We start from the raw sequence: 18082 nt of genomic DNA on the forward strand, positions 1-18082 counted from the left end.
AGTTCAGGGTCACCAGTCCAGACCGGCTGGCTGGAGGGACGAGCGGCGGTCGTAGCCGAGAATGAAAATACCCTGACCGTTGCCGCCGTGACTCATCAACTCAGAGTCGCGGATCGAGAATCTCAGAGTCACGAATCAAGGTTACGGCTCTAAGAGCCGCGACTGGTCCTCGAAATCGCGACTCAGCTATCAGAGCTTAGACGGCAGGAATTCGCTCCGCTCCACTGCGACCTTGGGACCAGGGTAACAAAACAAACCCAGTCGAATGGATCAAAAAGGAATGTCATTGGTGTTCTAACTATGTTGGGGTAGGCATAGGACCGAGACCGTAAGTGACACTGGCCATAGGTAATAAAACTGTACTCCAATCTCAAGGGCATGACTGCAATGCGATATATGTGGCCCAAGGGTGTTGCACTCGTCTCGGCTATTTCCGGTCTGTTCTGATAGCTTGAGATATGTTATGAATTAATAAGGCTCAAGCCTTGGGCTCAAGTGTCTCATGAAATGATTGAACGGGAGACACCGAGATCAAGTGCAGCAACAGACCGCTGGAATATGGAAATATCTGAAATGGCACTTTATACGATAACCGTCTTTAATTAGCAGCAAAACGATACGCAAGCGAATGCAGATGCGTGCACCCGTCTAATTATTCTTGAAGAAACAGGGAAAGGTGCAGTTATTTACGGTGGCATTTCACGAGAGGAGTACGCGCTACTCTCGTGATGTAATCATGTTTACTATCGACCATTAGGGTGGCAGGTGTCAACAGACGGGGGAGGTATTCCATTATAAGCCACCTCCGTCTGCCAACACAAACAGAGACCCGTCCGGCGCGAGAGCTACGGCTGACGGTGCATCAGGCAGCTCTGGAGGGGTGCCGAGCTAAAACATGACACCCTGCCCTATCTTAGACACGAAACCACCGAGGAAGACAGTCCATGGTCTCGGAAATAGCGCTAATGCAATATCCTAATCATCGTCGTTATTTTGATACATTTATACACTATCATTCCGTATTCATAATTGTTCGGTGTTAATAAATGCCACGATTAACGAGCCATGTATCGCTAAACGCCGCTCGTCCATTTTGACCTAAATCACAGCATCAAAGTTTGCCACCGCTTCAATTATCAAACTGGATATTGTGAGATAATTCATGCAGATCAACAAGGATTTAAACCATCATATAAAAAGACGTGACGCAATTAAGCACAGTGATGCCGAAATCGCATGAATCGTTTACTTGTCTTTGCCTGACTTCCTCAATACCCGTCAGTCACTCATAGCAGCTTCGCCAATCGCTACGGAACCAGAACAGACAGCGCCAGGTGTGTAGCTCATAGCGAACTATAGTTCTGAACTTCACCACCAGAGGGGAAATCACGGGAGCAGAATTGAACGGCGTTCCAAACAGCCTACAGTTGGGTAAAACGGAGTGCCGGTCCTCGGACACCCAGCGCAGCTCAGAAGGTCGTTGGCATGTGTGAGAGGCTGACTCATCAATTATTAGTAATTCCGACAACGCGGACCGCCCTGGTGCCAGGATTTGGTTAATTAGGAGCTGGTCAGCCAACAGCTGAGCCCTGGCAGAGCTGCTGACTCATCAAGGGAGACGGAAACCTACATGGAACCCGAACTAAAAATCTGACAGATTCTTCTTCCTGGCACACTTCAGATCTGGAGGCAGCGTGTATCCAGAGAGAGCCCCGGAGAAATAAGCTATGGACCAGTAACCATGGTAATAAGTGACTTTTGCCAGCTAACAAAAGCTGTCATTGGGAACGTTCCTGTTGACCTACCCGCTTCTGGCACGATACAAATAAGTCCACCTCGGACGTCAAACTACGACCTCAGCAGCACTGCATTCCTGCATTCAATGGGAAAAACATCGCACCACTGCTACCAAACGTTTAGCAGTGGCACAATGCTAAGCATTGTCGGAAAAGTAACGTTGCAAAGCGGGGATTTCAACCTCCCGTCGTTTGTTCACACATCCCATTACGCTTTGTGGCACCAGCAGTGTCGCTGTTTTATCGGCCATAAATACAGACTGTGGTGACAATCGGTGGTAATGGCTTCAATTAAACAGCACGCATCGTGCGGAATACAGCTTTGTAGGCAATGAGGGAACCGGAACAATATTTGACAATGGAAACATATCAGATGGCATTCGCCCAACGGAAACCAGGAGCGGCATGCATGAGAACATAACGTGTGCGTTTTGCATAAGGACAGTTCCAGGCCGAACGCCATTAGACAACGACGACAGCGTTGAATAAACTATATTCGGTACTCACGTTGAAGACGGTAGCAGCCGGGTTGAAGGCGTCTCCTCGGCGCGACTTGAGCGAGTACTTTCCCTTGAGGTTGAAGAACTTCTCGACGATCCAGGAGATGGCCTTTTTGACGAGGTCGCCGATGACGCCGATGCCTCCTGAGCTCGGATTGGACTGCATCGTGTGGCCCACGGCCGTCTTCAGCATGTCTCCCATGGCGTTGCCGCCCTGGGTCACCGACGACTGGTCGCCCATGTTCTTGCCGCCGGCCAGCGCGCCGATGATGGTCCCCAGCATGTTGCCGCTGGCCGGGTTACCGCCGCCCTGGCCGTGGCCGCCACCGGCGCCGCCGATCGCGTTCGAGATGAGGCCCTGCAGCAGACCGGCCGCACCGCCGCCACCCCCGCCTCCGCCGCCGCCGCCGCCCAGAGCACTGCCGAACGCTGACTGGATGAGCGAGCCCATGTCGACTCCGGCGGCCCCCTTGCCGCCGTGCTTCATGGAGGCCTGAGGGGCGCCACCGCCGCCGCCGCCGCCGCCTCCGATCATCCCCATGATGCCTCCGAGGATGTCCTGGGCTCCGCCGCCGCCGCCGCCGCCACCATACCCGCCGCCGCCGCCGCCTCCGCTGGGGAACACGGACACAAGAGGTCACAGCACACAGCGGTGGTGGGACATACTGCGGGCCGCTGGTTCCTGGTCACAGTCAGGGTTCTGATGGCGCCGCGCTTGGATTAGTCAGGTTAGTAGACAACTCTTTTATGACAAACTACTGATTATAGATGGCTGTTAAATTGAGGTTAGAAACTCCACAGGTTTAGTCACATACAGCATTCTAAATGGAAAGGATACGATCAACTACGATATTAAATGACAAAATACTGTCACATTTCGGACAAGTTTATAGAACATGTAGCATTAATAAGAAACGAGACTGCCAATGATTCAAACAACAAATCTAGAAGAGACAATATAGAGCTCACTGTCATTAAGCTGGAGACCGGAAAACGCTTTAGTGATACGGGACACCATGGCACATGCAGATGCATTACAACTTACGAGCATACAAACTCAGGAAGTGCAAAAAAATGAACAGCAAATGAATCGAAAACCACAAGTAAAGTGCATCTATCCAGCTAATATATTTATGTGTTCATTTCTAACATACGAGTACGCTAAAATAGAGTGCATGGTTGTCGCAGAACAACTCTCAACAAACACCCCAACCTAGCATCCCAACAGCGTCTTGACCCAACCACATCCATTAACACATAAAATCTGCAATGACTAAGGCCGGGTGGCATCCAACCATTGCAAACGCCACCCATAAAACACGAACCCGTGTACTCCACTCCGCACCCAAGCGTCCATTCCTTCGCACCCCTAGTTAGCCATGACCCAGCGAATGGGCGTCTATTTCTGTCGAGTCCTGAGCCACCGCTGGTGAGACGTCGGTGGTCGACCCCCCCCCCCCCCCCCAGTGCGTCTCTCCCCCACGGGCCCCAGTTGGCAGCGGTTTGTCTCGCTGGGGCGTGGAGCGGGACGGGACGGGCCGTCTGCCAGCCGGCCAGCTCGACCCAGCCACCTTCCTGGGTACCAGGTGTGAGGCAATGGCTCATAGGAACATCGCAGTACTGACTTCCAGTAAGCGTCGGTTACAGTTTTAACGAAACTAAGACAGCATCGGAGTCGCTCCCGTTTCCAACCCGTCATTCATTACTTGTAGCCTTGCGGGATCAACTCAATCAATATTTACCATCCGACAGAAACAATTGCTGCTTTCTCCATTCTTCTATTAGATTCAGGCGCTGTTCAGGATAGCATGAAAAAGCAACAAGAGAACTTACAATCCTACAAGAACGTTGGATCACCCGACTTCAAAAGAGTCTCAATCACCTAAAATGGGGCTGCATAATTCATACAAGTGGGCTGTATGAGGACTAGGAGTAGTGTGGTCAAACTACAGCAATATTTTATTAATGAGGGGTAGCTTGTGCATATATTATGAATATAAATTAAAGACAGCAGCAAAATCTTGGGAAAGACGACATCACTAGAAAATAATCTAGCACTACGGCTAACGCAGCCACCGAACGCAGCTCAACCAATTGTGAGCGGTGAAAACAATTCCATTGCAGCGGCAATGTGCAGTGTGCAGCGTGCAGCTATTTTTGCCGTTTTCGCACATCAATCAAGGAGCATTAAGGAGCCCGACAGCCAAACATGCAAGCTCCTCGGGAGGCTACAAACGAAATCAACAAAACCTTACACAAACATGTGTGTATGAAACGCGTGGATATAAACGCAGCAATTATCTACACGCTATGGCGACTGACTTAGACAACCCTAACCACTAAGCCCTAACCTACTCCCAAAAACGAACGAAATAGCGAAAGAAAACAATCAGCCAACTGGAGTGCTGCGTTTCATCAGCACTTCTTGCAAGCTCTCAACTAGCCAACTGTCATGCATTCGAAGCGAATTCTGCCAACTATCCAGCTGCCCAGCGTCCCCGTCTCTCGACTCACCCTCCACCAATGAGTTGGCCAATCATCTGAGTCGGATCGAACCCTCCTCCGCCGCCGCCCTGGCCCTGCCAACTGGGTGCGTTTGGGTTACGTGAGTGCTCCTGGTCGGGCAGCTGAGGGTACACCCCACCACCTCCACCACCGGCTGAGCCCGAGTACCTGTTGCGCTCCTCGTCCGTGCGGTCGTCGCGAGTCTTGTTGGACATGGCTCCGTAGATGTCGTCCAGTCCGCCGCCACCGCCGCCGCCGCCGCCGCCTCCGCCACCACCGAAGTGCTTGACGCCGGCGCCGATGATGTCGCCCAAGTCGATGGTGCCTCCGGCCTCCACCTGTGACAAAGCAGACGTGATTAGATAGTGAGACAGAGCGATGGTGACTGGCGAGACATGCCGTCGGCGGTACGCTATCCAGGCAAAACATCACCTAAGTCTAAGACTGCGGCAGGGACTGAGACAAAAGGATGGTGGGTGAAGAACTTACGTATTTTACAACACCGCGCCCTCAGCATCAGGTACCATATTTTGTAATCTATCCAATATCTGAGTCTGCTCTGTCAGGGTACACACGTCCCCGCCGTGACCGCCACTGACCTGGTGTCCCTGTCGGCGCCTCTCCCGTCCGTCATCATCGTCCTGCATGTTGTCCATCACCTCGTTGGCCACGGCACCCACCAGGTTACCGAGGAAGCCGCCGCCGCCTCCGCCGCGGCGGTCATCCCTGGGACGGATACATAGATACGACACGGTAAGATAGGTACGGAGCTCATATCTGAGAGATATATCGGCAACGAACAAAATGCATTCTGACATTTGGCTGTTCGAAACAGTCCGGACAAGAAGCTCGACCAACATCGACATGGAACGGACCCAAAGAGCAGGTCAGACACGCGCCTAACCGAAACACTGAAACCAGTTCAGTCGGCATATCACCGGAACTGCACATTGGAATGAGGGTGCGTACTGCGTACTGATTATTGAACAGTCAGTGAGTTTGCAAAAACACCCAGCGAGCACCGTCAGTCATCACATAAGATACCCAAACAGGTCGTTTCAGAACACAATGCTCGCGCATTTCACGAAAATCGCTTTGGAATGACGCGGCGTGGGCTATGGGCTATGCGGTACAGTATAACTTCAGGCGTTTGTCACTGGTGTCATCTAGCGGCCATGACAGAAATTAGAGCGAGACCAAGGAGACAATGGCTAATGACATGTATGAGTGTTCGAAAGGGAATCATCTGACGCGGTTGACCTGACGGAGTTTATGCAAACAAATACAGTTTTTTATAATTGATTGCACCTGATTGGGTCCACAAGTGTTGCAGTACGGTAACGTTGTGCGTCCGGCGATCGTGGCTTCACCCGGCGCGGCGGCCGGGTGCACCGGTACTTTGAGCGCGGCTCGCGCGGCCGCTCCGCGCGGCCGCCGGCCCGGTGCGGGTGCCCACGTATGTTAAACGAGTGACCTGTCACGTGATCGACCGATCCGAGGTCAGAGCCTCCCGCCGGACGGGGCGTCAGTTAGTATTCAGTACTGACTCGGACACCACCTCCCGCCGACCCCCGACCGCTACCCACCTGATAGGTTACAGCTGAATTGGTATTTTGTACCATGAAGGCTGCTATCCTCTGCCTTTAAAAACCTGGGATATCGCTCCGGGTTTTTAAGCATCTGTTGTTATTTTACCGTTCATTTTATTATTGCTCGTTCGTTTTGCCCGCATGTTTGTTTGCCCGCAATTGAGCTTATTGCACTTTTGAATGCCCAGGTCAAAGGCAATACAGACCTATTTTGTATACATTCTTTCCGTTAAGGGACATAACAAGGAGAACCGACACACGGGTATTTTGTACCTTCTTTGGCTGACGTTTAAGCATACAGTCCACGTTCTCTCACACGCAGCGAGCCGCCGGCAACATTTGGTCCTCCGGGCCGGATGTGCTCGCAGTACTAGAAGTTTACAGGTGCTGAATAGCCAGAACCACCCAGTTCATCCAAAATGAATAATAAGACGGGCAGTAACGTAACTGAGACTGAGCAGTTGAAACTGAAACGCACTAGGGAACGCACAAAAGCCACAAAGTTAACAAACGAGCTAAAGTCCCTATACTCACAAGTCCGTGGAGATAGTGACGGCACAGCGCGGGACGAGCTCGACTACAACATCGAGATCGGAGAGGGCCACCTGGAAGTGCTGGAGAACTTGGAGTCGGAGCTGAAGGCGCTCGGCGTTGAAGATGAGTCGGCGCACATCGCAGACCTCCACAAGGCCATCGGTCTCGGGAAGCGCCTCCTGGCGCGGACAGAGCAAGCCGAATCCACTCCAGTACCATCCGCACCTCCGGCGATGTTCAAGCTGGACATCACCGTGCCCAGGTTTAAAGGTGACCTGCTGGCCTGGCCGGAGTTCTGGGAGATCTTCGAGGCCTACGTTCACACCAACAGGGGTTACTCCTCTGTTCAGAAGCTCTGCTTCCTGCGTCAGCATCTCGATGGACCTGCAGCCCGTGCGATCCAGGGGCTACCGCTGACAGCCGATAACTACATGGTGGCTGTGGAGATCCTCAAGGACCGGTTCGGCAAGGACGACATCCGCAAGGACCTCATCATCACTAAGCTTCTGAACCTGCCGGCTGTCATCAGCGCGGGCAGCCTCAAATCTCTGAGGCGCTTGGTGGACGAGGTGACGACAGGCGTTCGCTCATTGGAAGCCATGAGGGTGCCGAGCATCGGAAGCGTCCTACTTCCGGTGCTGAAGGAAAAGATTCCCGCTCCCTGGAGGCTGCAATGGGCCAGGCAAAGGCGAGGACAACTTGCTGGAGACCAGGGCAGCGAGTTCGCCGCATTTCTCCAATTTCTTCAGGCGGAGGTGGAATGTCTAGAGGAGTCAGTACAATTGACCTGCACCAAGGCGAGTGAGGATACGGACCCACTCGTGCTGAAGTCGACCACCAGTGTCCTTCATGCTCAGAGGGTGCAGGGGCAACCGTCAAGATCATGGATATGCACAGTCTGCAAGCAGTATCAACATCGTCTTGACAGATGTGCTCGCTACCAAGAGATGTCAGTCGACGATCGCTGGAGGATCGTCAAAAGATCCGGAGCCTGCTTCAAGTGTCTGGGTCGACACTACATCATAGATTGTAGGAGCGGCACGTGCAGACTGTGCCACGGCCCTCATCACACATCACTTCATCGCGACCAGACACCAGCAGTGGCTCCAGTGCCCACCCCAACATCGGGCACCTCCCATCATCAGACTGGAGGACAGCCTGTCGCAGCACCACTTGCTGGACAGCTGGGCCAGGATCCAGGTCAACGGGACGGCAACCGCTTCACTGACACAGAGGTCAGGAACGGTCAACAACATCAACCAAAGCATCGCTACAGCATGCAGAGCACCAGACAACCCTGCCATCTACAGGAGGCAGTACTTGTCGAAGGACACGGTCCAAAGAATGATCGGACGCTGAGAGGGCCGCTGGATGGAGGATCCAACGCGCCCTACACCAGCCACTCAGTGGCCGAGGAACCGGATCTCTCGGTGATCGGCTCCGGCACAATCGTGTGTGCCGGGTTCCAAGAGCGAGCCAAAGAATCACAACGTCCATCACAGCAGGGTCTCCAACAGAAGAAAAAGTGTGATCTGGACACACCCCGAAGTCCGCCAACTGATGAGGCCCCTTCTCAGGAGCCACAACCGGTGATGCAGCCACCGGAACTGGAGCTGCGACCGTCCGAAAGGCCTTCTTCCAGGTCGTGGAAACGGCGTCGCAAGGCTCTCCACAGAGCAGCAGCCACGAACGACGGGCAACCGGCCAAGGCATCACGTCTGCATGGTGGGGAGGTCATCAGGCCGCAGCCTGCCAGTAACCTGATGACGGTCAGTGAGGCGGTGCGGCCACCGGAGCGCCAGTGCCGTCTACAGCCTCCCCAGCCTCCAACGCCGCCGATGACCCTCGAACGAACACCATCCCAGCCAAGGAGAGTGACGTGCTGCTCGACAAACTGGCCGTGGAATCTCGAGGGTGTGCAGTACCCAAAGAGGAGATTCTGTCACTGCCGTACAGGCCCTTCAGATGACTCCTGCCACGACTGCTGAACCCCATGATGTTTTCCTACATTGATTTGCTCATCGCCAAGTGAAACGTTAAAGTAATGATTGTTTTCAACCACCCGTGAACCAGTTCATTGTTTCTGTGTCCCCTTGCATTGCCCTCGTTGCAACCAATTTATGTGTTGGTTCATCGCTCACATTGCGTCACATTTTGTCGACAGAGCTGCCTGATTTCCTTTCCCGGTCGGAGCATGAGGAGGTCGCTCGCTGTCTCCGGTGCCAGGCTGCTAAGATGGTGAGGCCCGATCTAAGTGGTTCGGCCGCCATCTGCACCGCTCGCCGGCCATCCGTCGTCTACTAGACGCCTCCATCGGTGCAGTTCGAGGCTGAGTGGTGACACGATCACCAGCCGGTGCTGGTGCTGCGCGACTGCTTTCGTTTGGTCATTCTGAGACCTAATCAGCCGCAGTCGAGTGAGCGTCGCGAGTGATGGCCTGGTGCCGGACAATGGTGCGCGAGGTGTGTCCGAATGGTCTCCGCTTTGAGCGAAGTGTTGTTATGTTATTTTAGGAAGTTCGAAAATCGCAGGAAATCTGCGATTTTCGGGTGGGGAGAATGTTGCAGTACGGTAACGTTGTGCGTCCGGCGATCGTGGCTTCACCCGGCGCGGCGGCCGGGTGCACCGGTACTTTGAGCGCGGTTCGCGCGGCCGCTCCGCGCGGCCGCCGGCTCGGTGCCGGTGCCCGCGTATGTGAAACGAGTGTGCTGTCACGTGATGACCGAGCCGAGGTCAGGGTCTCCCGCCGGACGGTGCGTCAGTTAGTTTCCAGTACTGACTCAGACACCACCTCCCGCCGACCTCTGACCGCCGCCCATCCTATAGCCAGGCCGATTGGTTTATGGTACCATGAAGGCTGGTATCCTCTGCTTTTAAAAACCTGGGATTTCGCTCCGGGTTTTTAAGCACTCATTTATTGTATCGTTAATTTTATTATCGTATGCTTTTGTTCGCCCGCACGTTTGCATAGCCCGCATATGGTCTAAAGACAATACAGACCTATTTCGTATACATTCTTTCAGTTAAGGGGTATATCGAGAACTGCACAGCCACACAGGTATCTTGTACCTTCTTTGCTGACGTTAGCATACAGTCCACGTTCTCTCACACGCAGCGAGCCGCCGGCAACAACAAGCAACTTTGTCATGGCATCACCATTCAACAAAGCTGCACCATTGCATTAGCGCTCGCCTAACGGGCACGTGACGAGTGCAGTGGCGGCGTGTCCTGTCGAGGCTGCCCGTGCCGCGCGGTGTGTCGGATAGGGACGGAGGGTGTGTGTTTATTTAGTTAGGTCGGATCAACACACGGCCCAGCGGCAGCAATAACGAGCCATGGCTGGCGGTCCATCAGACAGGCGGCTGGAGCGGCAAAACAGCCGGCACGAAAATTATAAACGGTACAGTATGACGGTGCGCCACAGAGCCATGGGCCACGGGGGAAAGGTATCGAAAGGATGGACCAAAAACTACAAGATCTAATAGGCTATTAGATGAGTCCTTTTATTCTCCATGTAAAAAATAAGATTTACGTTTCCCAAATATAGCAACATTCAAATAAAAGAAAGTTATGAGTGAACCAAAATATGTTAAAAGTTTATAACTTCTCATGTTCACGCAAGATTGCAGCGGAAATACTGAGCGTGCTAGCTGATTCCAGTAATCCCCAGTCCCTACTTTTCACTCTTCACCAACCTACGAAATCGACAAACAGCCCCCTGCCCGCCCAAGCGTGCCAGCCGGGGCCGCCAGTCCGACACTCCCCACCACGGCAGCGTGGCAACGTATAGTTGGCATCGTGAGATCTGCAGTTGGCGAGCCTCCCCAAGTGCACAGTGAACACGCCATCGCCCATCAGCGTCATCACCTGGTGACGTCACACAGCCGGAGATGACGTCACCCTTACACATCAACCTCTGTGCTGATGGGTGCGGCTCGCGTGTGGCTCACAGCTACCCATCCTCATACAGCACCTCCCCAGGGCAGGTGACTCGTGCTTCAGTCACGCGGCCCTGCACGAATCCTGGCAGCCCATCCTTGAAGGTGACGTCACCCGGACAGCAGTGTGATGTCATCACTGATCGGCGAATGGACAATGGGACGGAAGTGCGGCTCCCCGGTGGGCAATGGACATCCATTAGGCGTTTCGGGGCACATTTACATATTTTGATGACACCCGACTGATAGGTACGCACACCATCAATGTATGTATGCACTGAGAGAAAAGATAACTCTTCCCAGCGCATTATACGAGGGCGGCGTTTTTATGACCGGAGGACGGCCAAAAAACACGGCAGATAAGTTTTACGAATGAATCATGAAGTTATTCTGGACCTCGTCTTTCAGTATGCATACCTGTTAAAGGAAGACTGCCACCTTCAAAAAGTTTTCTCAGATCGGCCTATGATTTATTCCCTGGACAAAACAAAATTTTAGAATTCATCTGACAAAGTATCATCACGTGAATCGCGAAAAAAAATTGTCGATTATCATACAATTATCAATCAGTTAATGTCTAGCGACAATGTTTACACATCACTAGACTTCAAGGTCATAAGATTATTACATTTTATTTGAAAAAGTAAGGTATTTTATGATTTACTACTATATGATTTCATAAGAAATTGGCCATGTTTAATTTATTTTGCATTTAAGTTCGTAAAACATTTAAAAATCATGGCTCATTTGGAATGGGTCTGCCGCCCATGTTAAACCCCATTTCCCACACTTTTTTGGAAAAAATGAACTACTGAATATATAGGTTTAACTTTTATTTTGACACTCCAAAATTCTTCTCTGATCTCGAAACAATCAAAGTTTTGACATATATTTACCAAAAGATAAGAAAATTTGTGTTTCAAAGTTATCGATAAACAGTAGAGATGTCGGTTTTCTTGGACTAAAAAAATGGCATCAAACTGAACTTTGGTCTCCGATTTCTCGCAAACGGGTTCGAATTTCGGAAAACCGACTTCAGTCTGGGACATAGGTGGCTCAGCTCTAGTGAAAACCGTTTTGTGGAAAAAAGGTGGCAGTCTACCTTTAAAGCCACATTTATTTGCAGGTGGATTTATTCTTACATTAAATACGACAAAACAAAAACTAAGCATGAATAACGTCTAAATACAGAAATGTCTGGGTAAGCACCTCCACAACAGGCATGCTTTGCAAAGCATAATATGCCTAAGCTGCAGAAATATCACAGTTAACTGTGTGGTGCTTCTACAGTGAAGCAGTATAAAAGACACCCCAATCCTCGTTTGCCCTTGAAGGACCCACCCATGACACCACAAAGTTCAGAGTTCTGACTGGCTAGTCCGCGGCTTTACAGTTGGAGCGGACCCGCCCTTTTTCACATTACGCCTATCACCTACCATGCTGGGGCAGCATAAGTTGTAAGCACCATGCTCGGGGGAGACATTAGCCATTGGTTGAGCCCCGGTGCGTGCAGCATGGCCAGGCCAAGGCCACAGGCGCGGCGGGGCGGGCGGCAGGCGGGGGCGGGGGCACTCCCACGGACCGCCGGCCGCGTGGAACATTGCTGTCGCCCGCCGTGGCGGCCGGCACCTGCCCCGTACCTACTCTGCTGACAGCTATAGTGGAGCACCAACAGGGCTACACCTGGCCTGCAGCGCTGCACTACATTGCAGATGTGTAGCCCCTGTTACGGATCAGGGTATAACAGTATTGTCCCGTTGCCGCCATTGTGTTACGTTCTGGATTTGAATACGTTATGGAGATAATTGATGACCTGGTATGTATGACTTCCATGAGCTGATGTTGTAACGAAACAAATTAAAAGTCATCCGGGGTGTTAACCGTATCGTTTACAATCAAAGCAGGAGTGTTTCAGTAATGTGCACACCAATGGTGTGTAAATACAAACATGAGATAGCTCTGTGTGCACTACGGTGACGCTGTAAGTACACCGTAGGTAAAGGCACACACTGCCCAGCTCGTCGTCTGTGTGCAAAGGTCACAGTGTGGTTTAAAGCAGAGCATCCCTCGTGCGTTCTCACACACAACAGCCTGTGTGTGTGTAATAACTGTACTACCTTCAAAAGATAACGAACTGTTGGTATGCACACGGGATATTGACGGAGCGAGCAAGACGATGACTGATAGAGGAGCCCAAGAGGAGCCCTGCGTCAACCATTGAAGGCCGTTTAGCGATTGCAACCATAAGCGCCAAATCATTATAATGATTTAATAAATAAAGATCCTCAACATGACGCTTACCTACCTACATGCATACATGCATACTGAATATTTTTACAATATGCAGGTGATAGATGAATAACAACTTAGAAAAATTAAAATTACTTGAATAGAAAAAAATTCCAATACGTTATCAAATGCGAAGGAGTGAACGACCTTGCTTCTAGCCCCATCACTGTCCCGAGGTCACTGTGGACCATCCGTCGCGAGCGTCCCTCTGTCCCAGACACGGGTCAGCCCGTCCGATCGATCCGGCTCTGTCTGAGGAGCCGTCGAGGACGGCTGATGTCAGCCCGCGACACGGAACGGTCAGTCAGGATCCCTAATGGAAGACGGAACACTCGGCCGGGATCCCCAATGGAGACTAAAAAAAGAGGGTTCAAGTCCAGCTGAAACTCAGCACTATAACAAATTTAGTAGCGTGAAAAAGTCTGCACAGCCTGGATCCGTTTCATGGACGGGATTCGTCCGCAGTAATCGATCCGCCAACGTTCCCTGACCGCATGACCCACCACCCAACTCCTTCGGGGAAACAAACTGACCCAGCCGGTCAAGGGCGAATACCACGCCCCACGGTCGATAGTCCTGTGTTGAAGCCGCCCTTGCCGTGTTTCCACTCTGAAATGGGGTATATCGACCGGGCCCGCCCGATCCATATTTATGGAACGGATCGTAGACACGCACGGTGAGGATCACTGCACTCGAAATAATGAACAAATTCTGTACATGAAGCCTCATTGTAAAACGTTGCAGCATAAAGGGGGATATTTTGATCCTGTAGTCCAGCAGTGAATCTGTTCAAACCATGTGAACCGAGCAAGCAAAATGGTCACATTGGTGATTGGAGGCGAGTCATTTCAGGAAAATAAAAAACGTATATGCACCACTAGCTGCATTTGGTATCGTCAGCCTCAAGACTGATAGATAACTGACTAGGGTTACCCGCGTGCTCCGCAACGCGAAGGAGGGTTATTTCTGTCCCGTGGGTATTGGGTTGGTCTGTGTCGATTTGGCTGGTATCCATTTCGCTCGATTGCTTTTTGACGGCCAAGCATTTTGTAATAAAAAAAGACACATCGCATCGAGGTGCCCGTGTCGTATTATCATGCGTTCTACTTTAGAATGATTCGAAAACTGGCGTGAAGTCTTTTGAGGGCCATCGATGAAGTTCGCTAAAAATGACAATGTAATGGTTTGGAACATTTATATTTTTAAGAATACTGTTGCTCATCATGCAAAAATAAAGACTGAACCTTGGACAGAATTGAATGCTCTTTCCAACGGTGCCATTTTTAATTGCCAGAGATATCAGATCATTGAGCAAAACCCGTGTGATTAATTAAGTGGCAAAAAATTGACAAACATCATTTTCTCCCGTGATTTGTACCACCTTGATTTGGATCAATCAGCTTTTCACAATTTTTCATGAGAGGCGGTACATTTTTATTGCTGATAGGCGTTGTTTCAACTCGCTCCGTCTGACGGTCACCTGAAAATAATATAAAATCCAAAATCCGTCCAAAACGTCAATTTTCCACATAAAAGTGCCCTCCCCGGTGCACGTGGCGCGTGCCATCCCCTGCGCCGCACACCATTCGATAGCCCATTCAATTATCTACACGATGCTGTTTTCCCCGTGACGATCGGGCGAACGGTTACTGAGATATTGCACGGGAACCGGACCCGTGTCGGGCAAATTTAGCCATTTTTGCCCGATTTTGCAAGCCGATTTATACATGTAAAGTCTATGACGCAAATTTGCACTTTTTGGGCACGCGCCACGCGCTCCCTATAAATCCGATCGAGCTGAGACCCCTCAAAGGCACGTCGCGCATCCTTGATCTATAAGTTTTGCAAATTTCACCGGGCTAGGTGCAACGGTCTGGCCTGTAGTCCACGCAAAGCACCACCAAGTCGGGACCTCGGTAACGGACAGACGCACCCTCCTCAAATAGTAATATAGACTAGTGGATCCTGGCTTGCTTCGCGGCGCAAAAGGTTATAAAATGATGAGGCATAAAATTTGGGATCGAATGGTGTATGTCCCGTGTCGATCGGCTTTCTAGAAGCTAAGATAATCGCAAAAAACCTGTTCGACTTGCAAAAGTACTTGGTACTTGCTTGGTACTTGCAAAAGTACTTGGTACTTGCTTGGTATCTGGAACATGCAAAAAGTACTTGGTGCTGGCTTGGTACTTGCAAAGGTACTTGGTACTTGCTTGGTACCGGGTTCGCTGGGTAGGAAAACTTGCCACTCTACTCCCCCCCCATTTCCCAGTTCCCCCCCCCCCGCCCCCAGATTTGGTATCGATCGGTGCTTGTCCGGTGTGAATCGGTCGTGAATAAGTCGAGATACGCACGGTGAATTATTACCATCGGCGCTGATGAGAATCTTTAAAACGGAGGACCCCACGCTCATTAACTGCACGTCAATCGGCCGTGTTTCACTTTTCCCAGATCTACGTCAAACTATACGTATTTAAAACTACATATTTTACAGCCGAATCTTCTAACTGGGGGTACCCTCGCTCATTACTGCGCGAGAATTCAGCCGCATTCCTGTGTCTTTCTGCTAATGTTAAGTGAATGCGTCTGTCACGTCCTATCTCGCAAGCCCCAAGAGAAAAAGCTCGCTGCGAAAACTGAACGCTTCAAAAAACCCGCAATCCTACTCAAATAGTATATTAACTAGGGGATTCTGGCTTGCTTCGCGGCGCAAAAGGATATGAAATGATTAGACATAAAATTTGGGATCGAATGATGTTTGTCCCGTGTCGATCGGCTTTCTAGAAGCTAAGATAATCGCAAAAAAAACCTTTTCGACTTGCAAAAGTACTTGGTACTTGCTTGGTATTGGCAAAAGTACTTGGTACTTGCTTGGTATCTGGAACATGTAAAAAGTACTTGGTACTGGCTTGGTACTTGCAAACAGGGCTGCGGAGTCGATGGATTTTCGGCGACTCCGACTCCGACTCCGACTCCGGCTTTCAAAAACCAGCTCCGACTCCGACTCCGACTCCGGGCAGAATTGTCGACTCCGACCGACTCCAACTCCCGACTCCAACTCCCGACTCCAACTCCGCAGACCTAGCAGGGCTGCGGAGTCGACAGATTTTCGGTGACTCCGACTCCGACTCCGGCTCGGGTTTCTAAAATCGACTCCGACTCCGACTCCGACTCCGGTCACAACTGTCGACTCCGACCGACTCCGACTCCGACTCCGCAGCCCTGCTTGCAAAGGTACTTGGTACTTGCTTGGTACCGGGTTCGCCGGGTAGGAAAATTTGCCACTCTACTCCCCCCATTTCCCAGTTCCCCCCCCCCCCCCCCGCCCCCCAGATTTGGTATCGATCGGTGCTTGTCCGGTGTGAATCGGTCGTGAATTTCTTCCTGGTATTAAAAACGTCTCTGGCATGGCCGGCACTCGGCGATGACGTCACGGTCACTTCTGTCTTCATCGTCCTTGTTTGTCATTTCTGGTTTGGATTAAAAAACTCAGCTTTGTGTCATTTCTTGCTGGGATAAAGAAATGGACAGACACCTCGCAGTCAGATGCCGCGGACAGACGCGGCTCGCTGCTGAAAAACATCGACGGGCCTGCCATCTACCGGGCGCCGTCTCCGCGCTGTGATCGGCTATATTTCTTTCGGGACGCGTAAATGGCGAAAGTTTATTGGTCTCACCGGGGCTATTGAAGACGCTCTTTGTCACGGTATCATTCGTTTTTATAAAAGTGCTTTGTGTGCGCCGTATCGAAGGATAATATGGGTAGGCCGAAGGTAGAGCTTCAAATCCTACCGATAGATGGCGCAAACTACAGTTGGTAAAATCGGGACCTGTTTTTCACGAATGGCTGGTGCATGTTTGGAGCTAAGGCAAAAGCGTGCATAGCGTAGAGTGGCCAACTATGTCACGATGATATCTAGACTGATTACAGTGTCGTACGTTGGTCGTGCTCACTACAGGGCGCCGCAGAGCGTCGAACGGAGAGAGGAACTCCTCACCCGGTTAAAATATAGTCTGAGATTCTCGGTCCGAAAATCATTAAATCCACGGCAAATAGTTGTGGAACTAGTGGATCCTGGCTTGCTTCGCGGCGCAAAAGGTTATGAAATGATGAGGCATATAATTTGGGATCGAATGGTGTTTGTCCCGTGTCGATCGGCTTTCTAGAAGCTAAGATAATCGCAAAAAACCTGTTCGACTTGCAAAAATACTTGGTATTTGCTTGGTACTTGCAAAAGTACTTGGTACTTGCTTGGTATTGGCAAAGGTACTTGGTACTTGGTATCTGGAACATGCAAAAAGTACTTGGTACTGGCTTGGTACTTGCTTGGTACCGGGTTCGCCGGGTAGGAAAACTTGCCACTCTACTCCCGACCCCCCCCCCCCCAGTTCCCAGTCCCCCCAGATTTGGTATCGATCGGTGTTTGTCCGGTGTGAATCGGTCGTGAATTAGTCGAGATACGCACGGTGAATTATTTCCATCGGCGCTGATCAGAATCTTTAAAACGGAGGACCCCACGCTCATTAACTGCACGTCAATCGGCCGTGTTTCACTTTTCCCAGATCTACGTCAAACTATACGTATTTAAAACTACAGATTCTACAGCCGAATCTTCAAACTGGGGGTACCCTCGCTCATTACAGCGCGTGAATTAAGGCGTCTGTCCACGTAATGCAAAGTGAATGCGTCTGTCCGAGCCTATCTCGCAAGCCCCAAGAGAAAAAGCTCGCTGCAAAAACTGAACGCTTCAAAAAACCCGCAATCCTACTCAAATAGTATATTAACTAGTGGATCCTGGCTTGCTTCGCGGCGCAAAAGGTTATAAAATGATGAGGCATGAAATTTGGGATCGAATGGTGTTTGTCCCGTGTCGATCGGCTTTCTAGAAGCTAAGATAATCGCAAAAAACCTGTACGACTTGCAAAAGTACTTG

General features: G+C 50.9%; 1 protein-coding gene across 13 annotated transcripts in view; it reads right to left on the bottom strand.

Moving 5' to 3' along the window:
• Positions 1-18082, bottom strand: part of LOC122386800 (calpain-B-like) — a 52186-nt gene that overhangs the window by 25061 nt on the left and 9043 nt on the right. For 7 of the 13 annotated variants that reach the window (XM_043376425.1, XM_043376422.1, XM_043376418.1 and 4 more), the window contains 3 exons: positions 5401-5527; positions 4970-5139; positions 2304-2910 (listed from right to left, as the gene is read on the bottom strand). In XM_043376425.1, the coding sequence (XP_043232360.1) occupies positions 2304-2910; positions 4970-5139; positions 5401-5527 (904 nt within the window). Of the gene's footprint in view, positions 1-2303; positions 2911-4810; positions 5140-5400; positions 5528-18082 lie in introns of all 13 variants that reach the window. The other 6 variants (XM_043376417.1, XM_043376414.1, XM_043376416.1 and 3 more) reach the window with 2 other exon arrangements.

Source organism: Amphibalanus amphitrite, unplaced genomic scaffold (assembly GCF_019059575.1).
Source record: "Amphibalanus amphitrite isolate SeventyFive unplaced genomic scaffold, NRLGWU_Aamphi_draft 000263F_arrow, whole genome shotgun sequence".
NCBI lineage: Eukaryota > Metazoa > Arthropoda > Thecostraca > Balanomorpha > Balanidae > Amphibalanus > Amphibalanus amphitrite.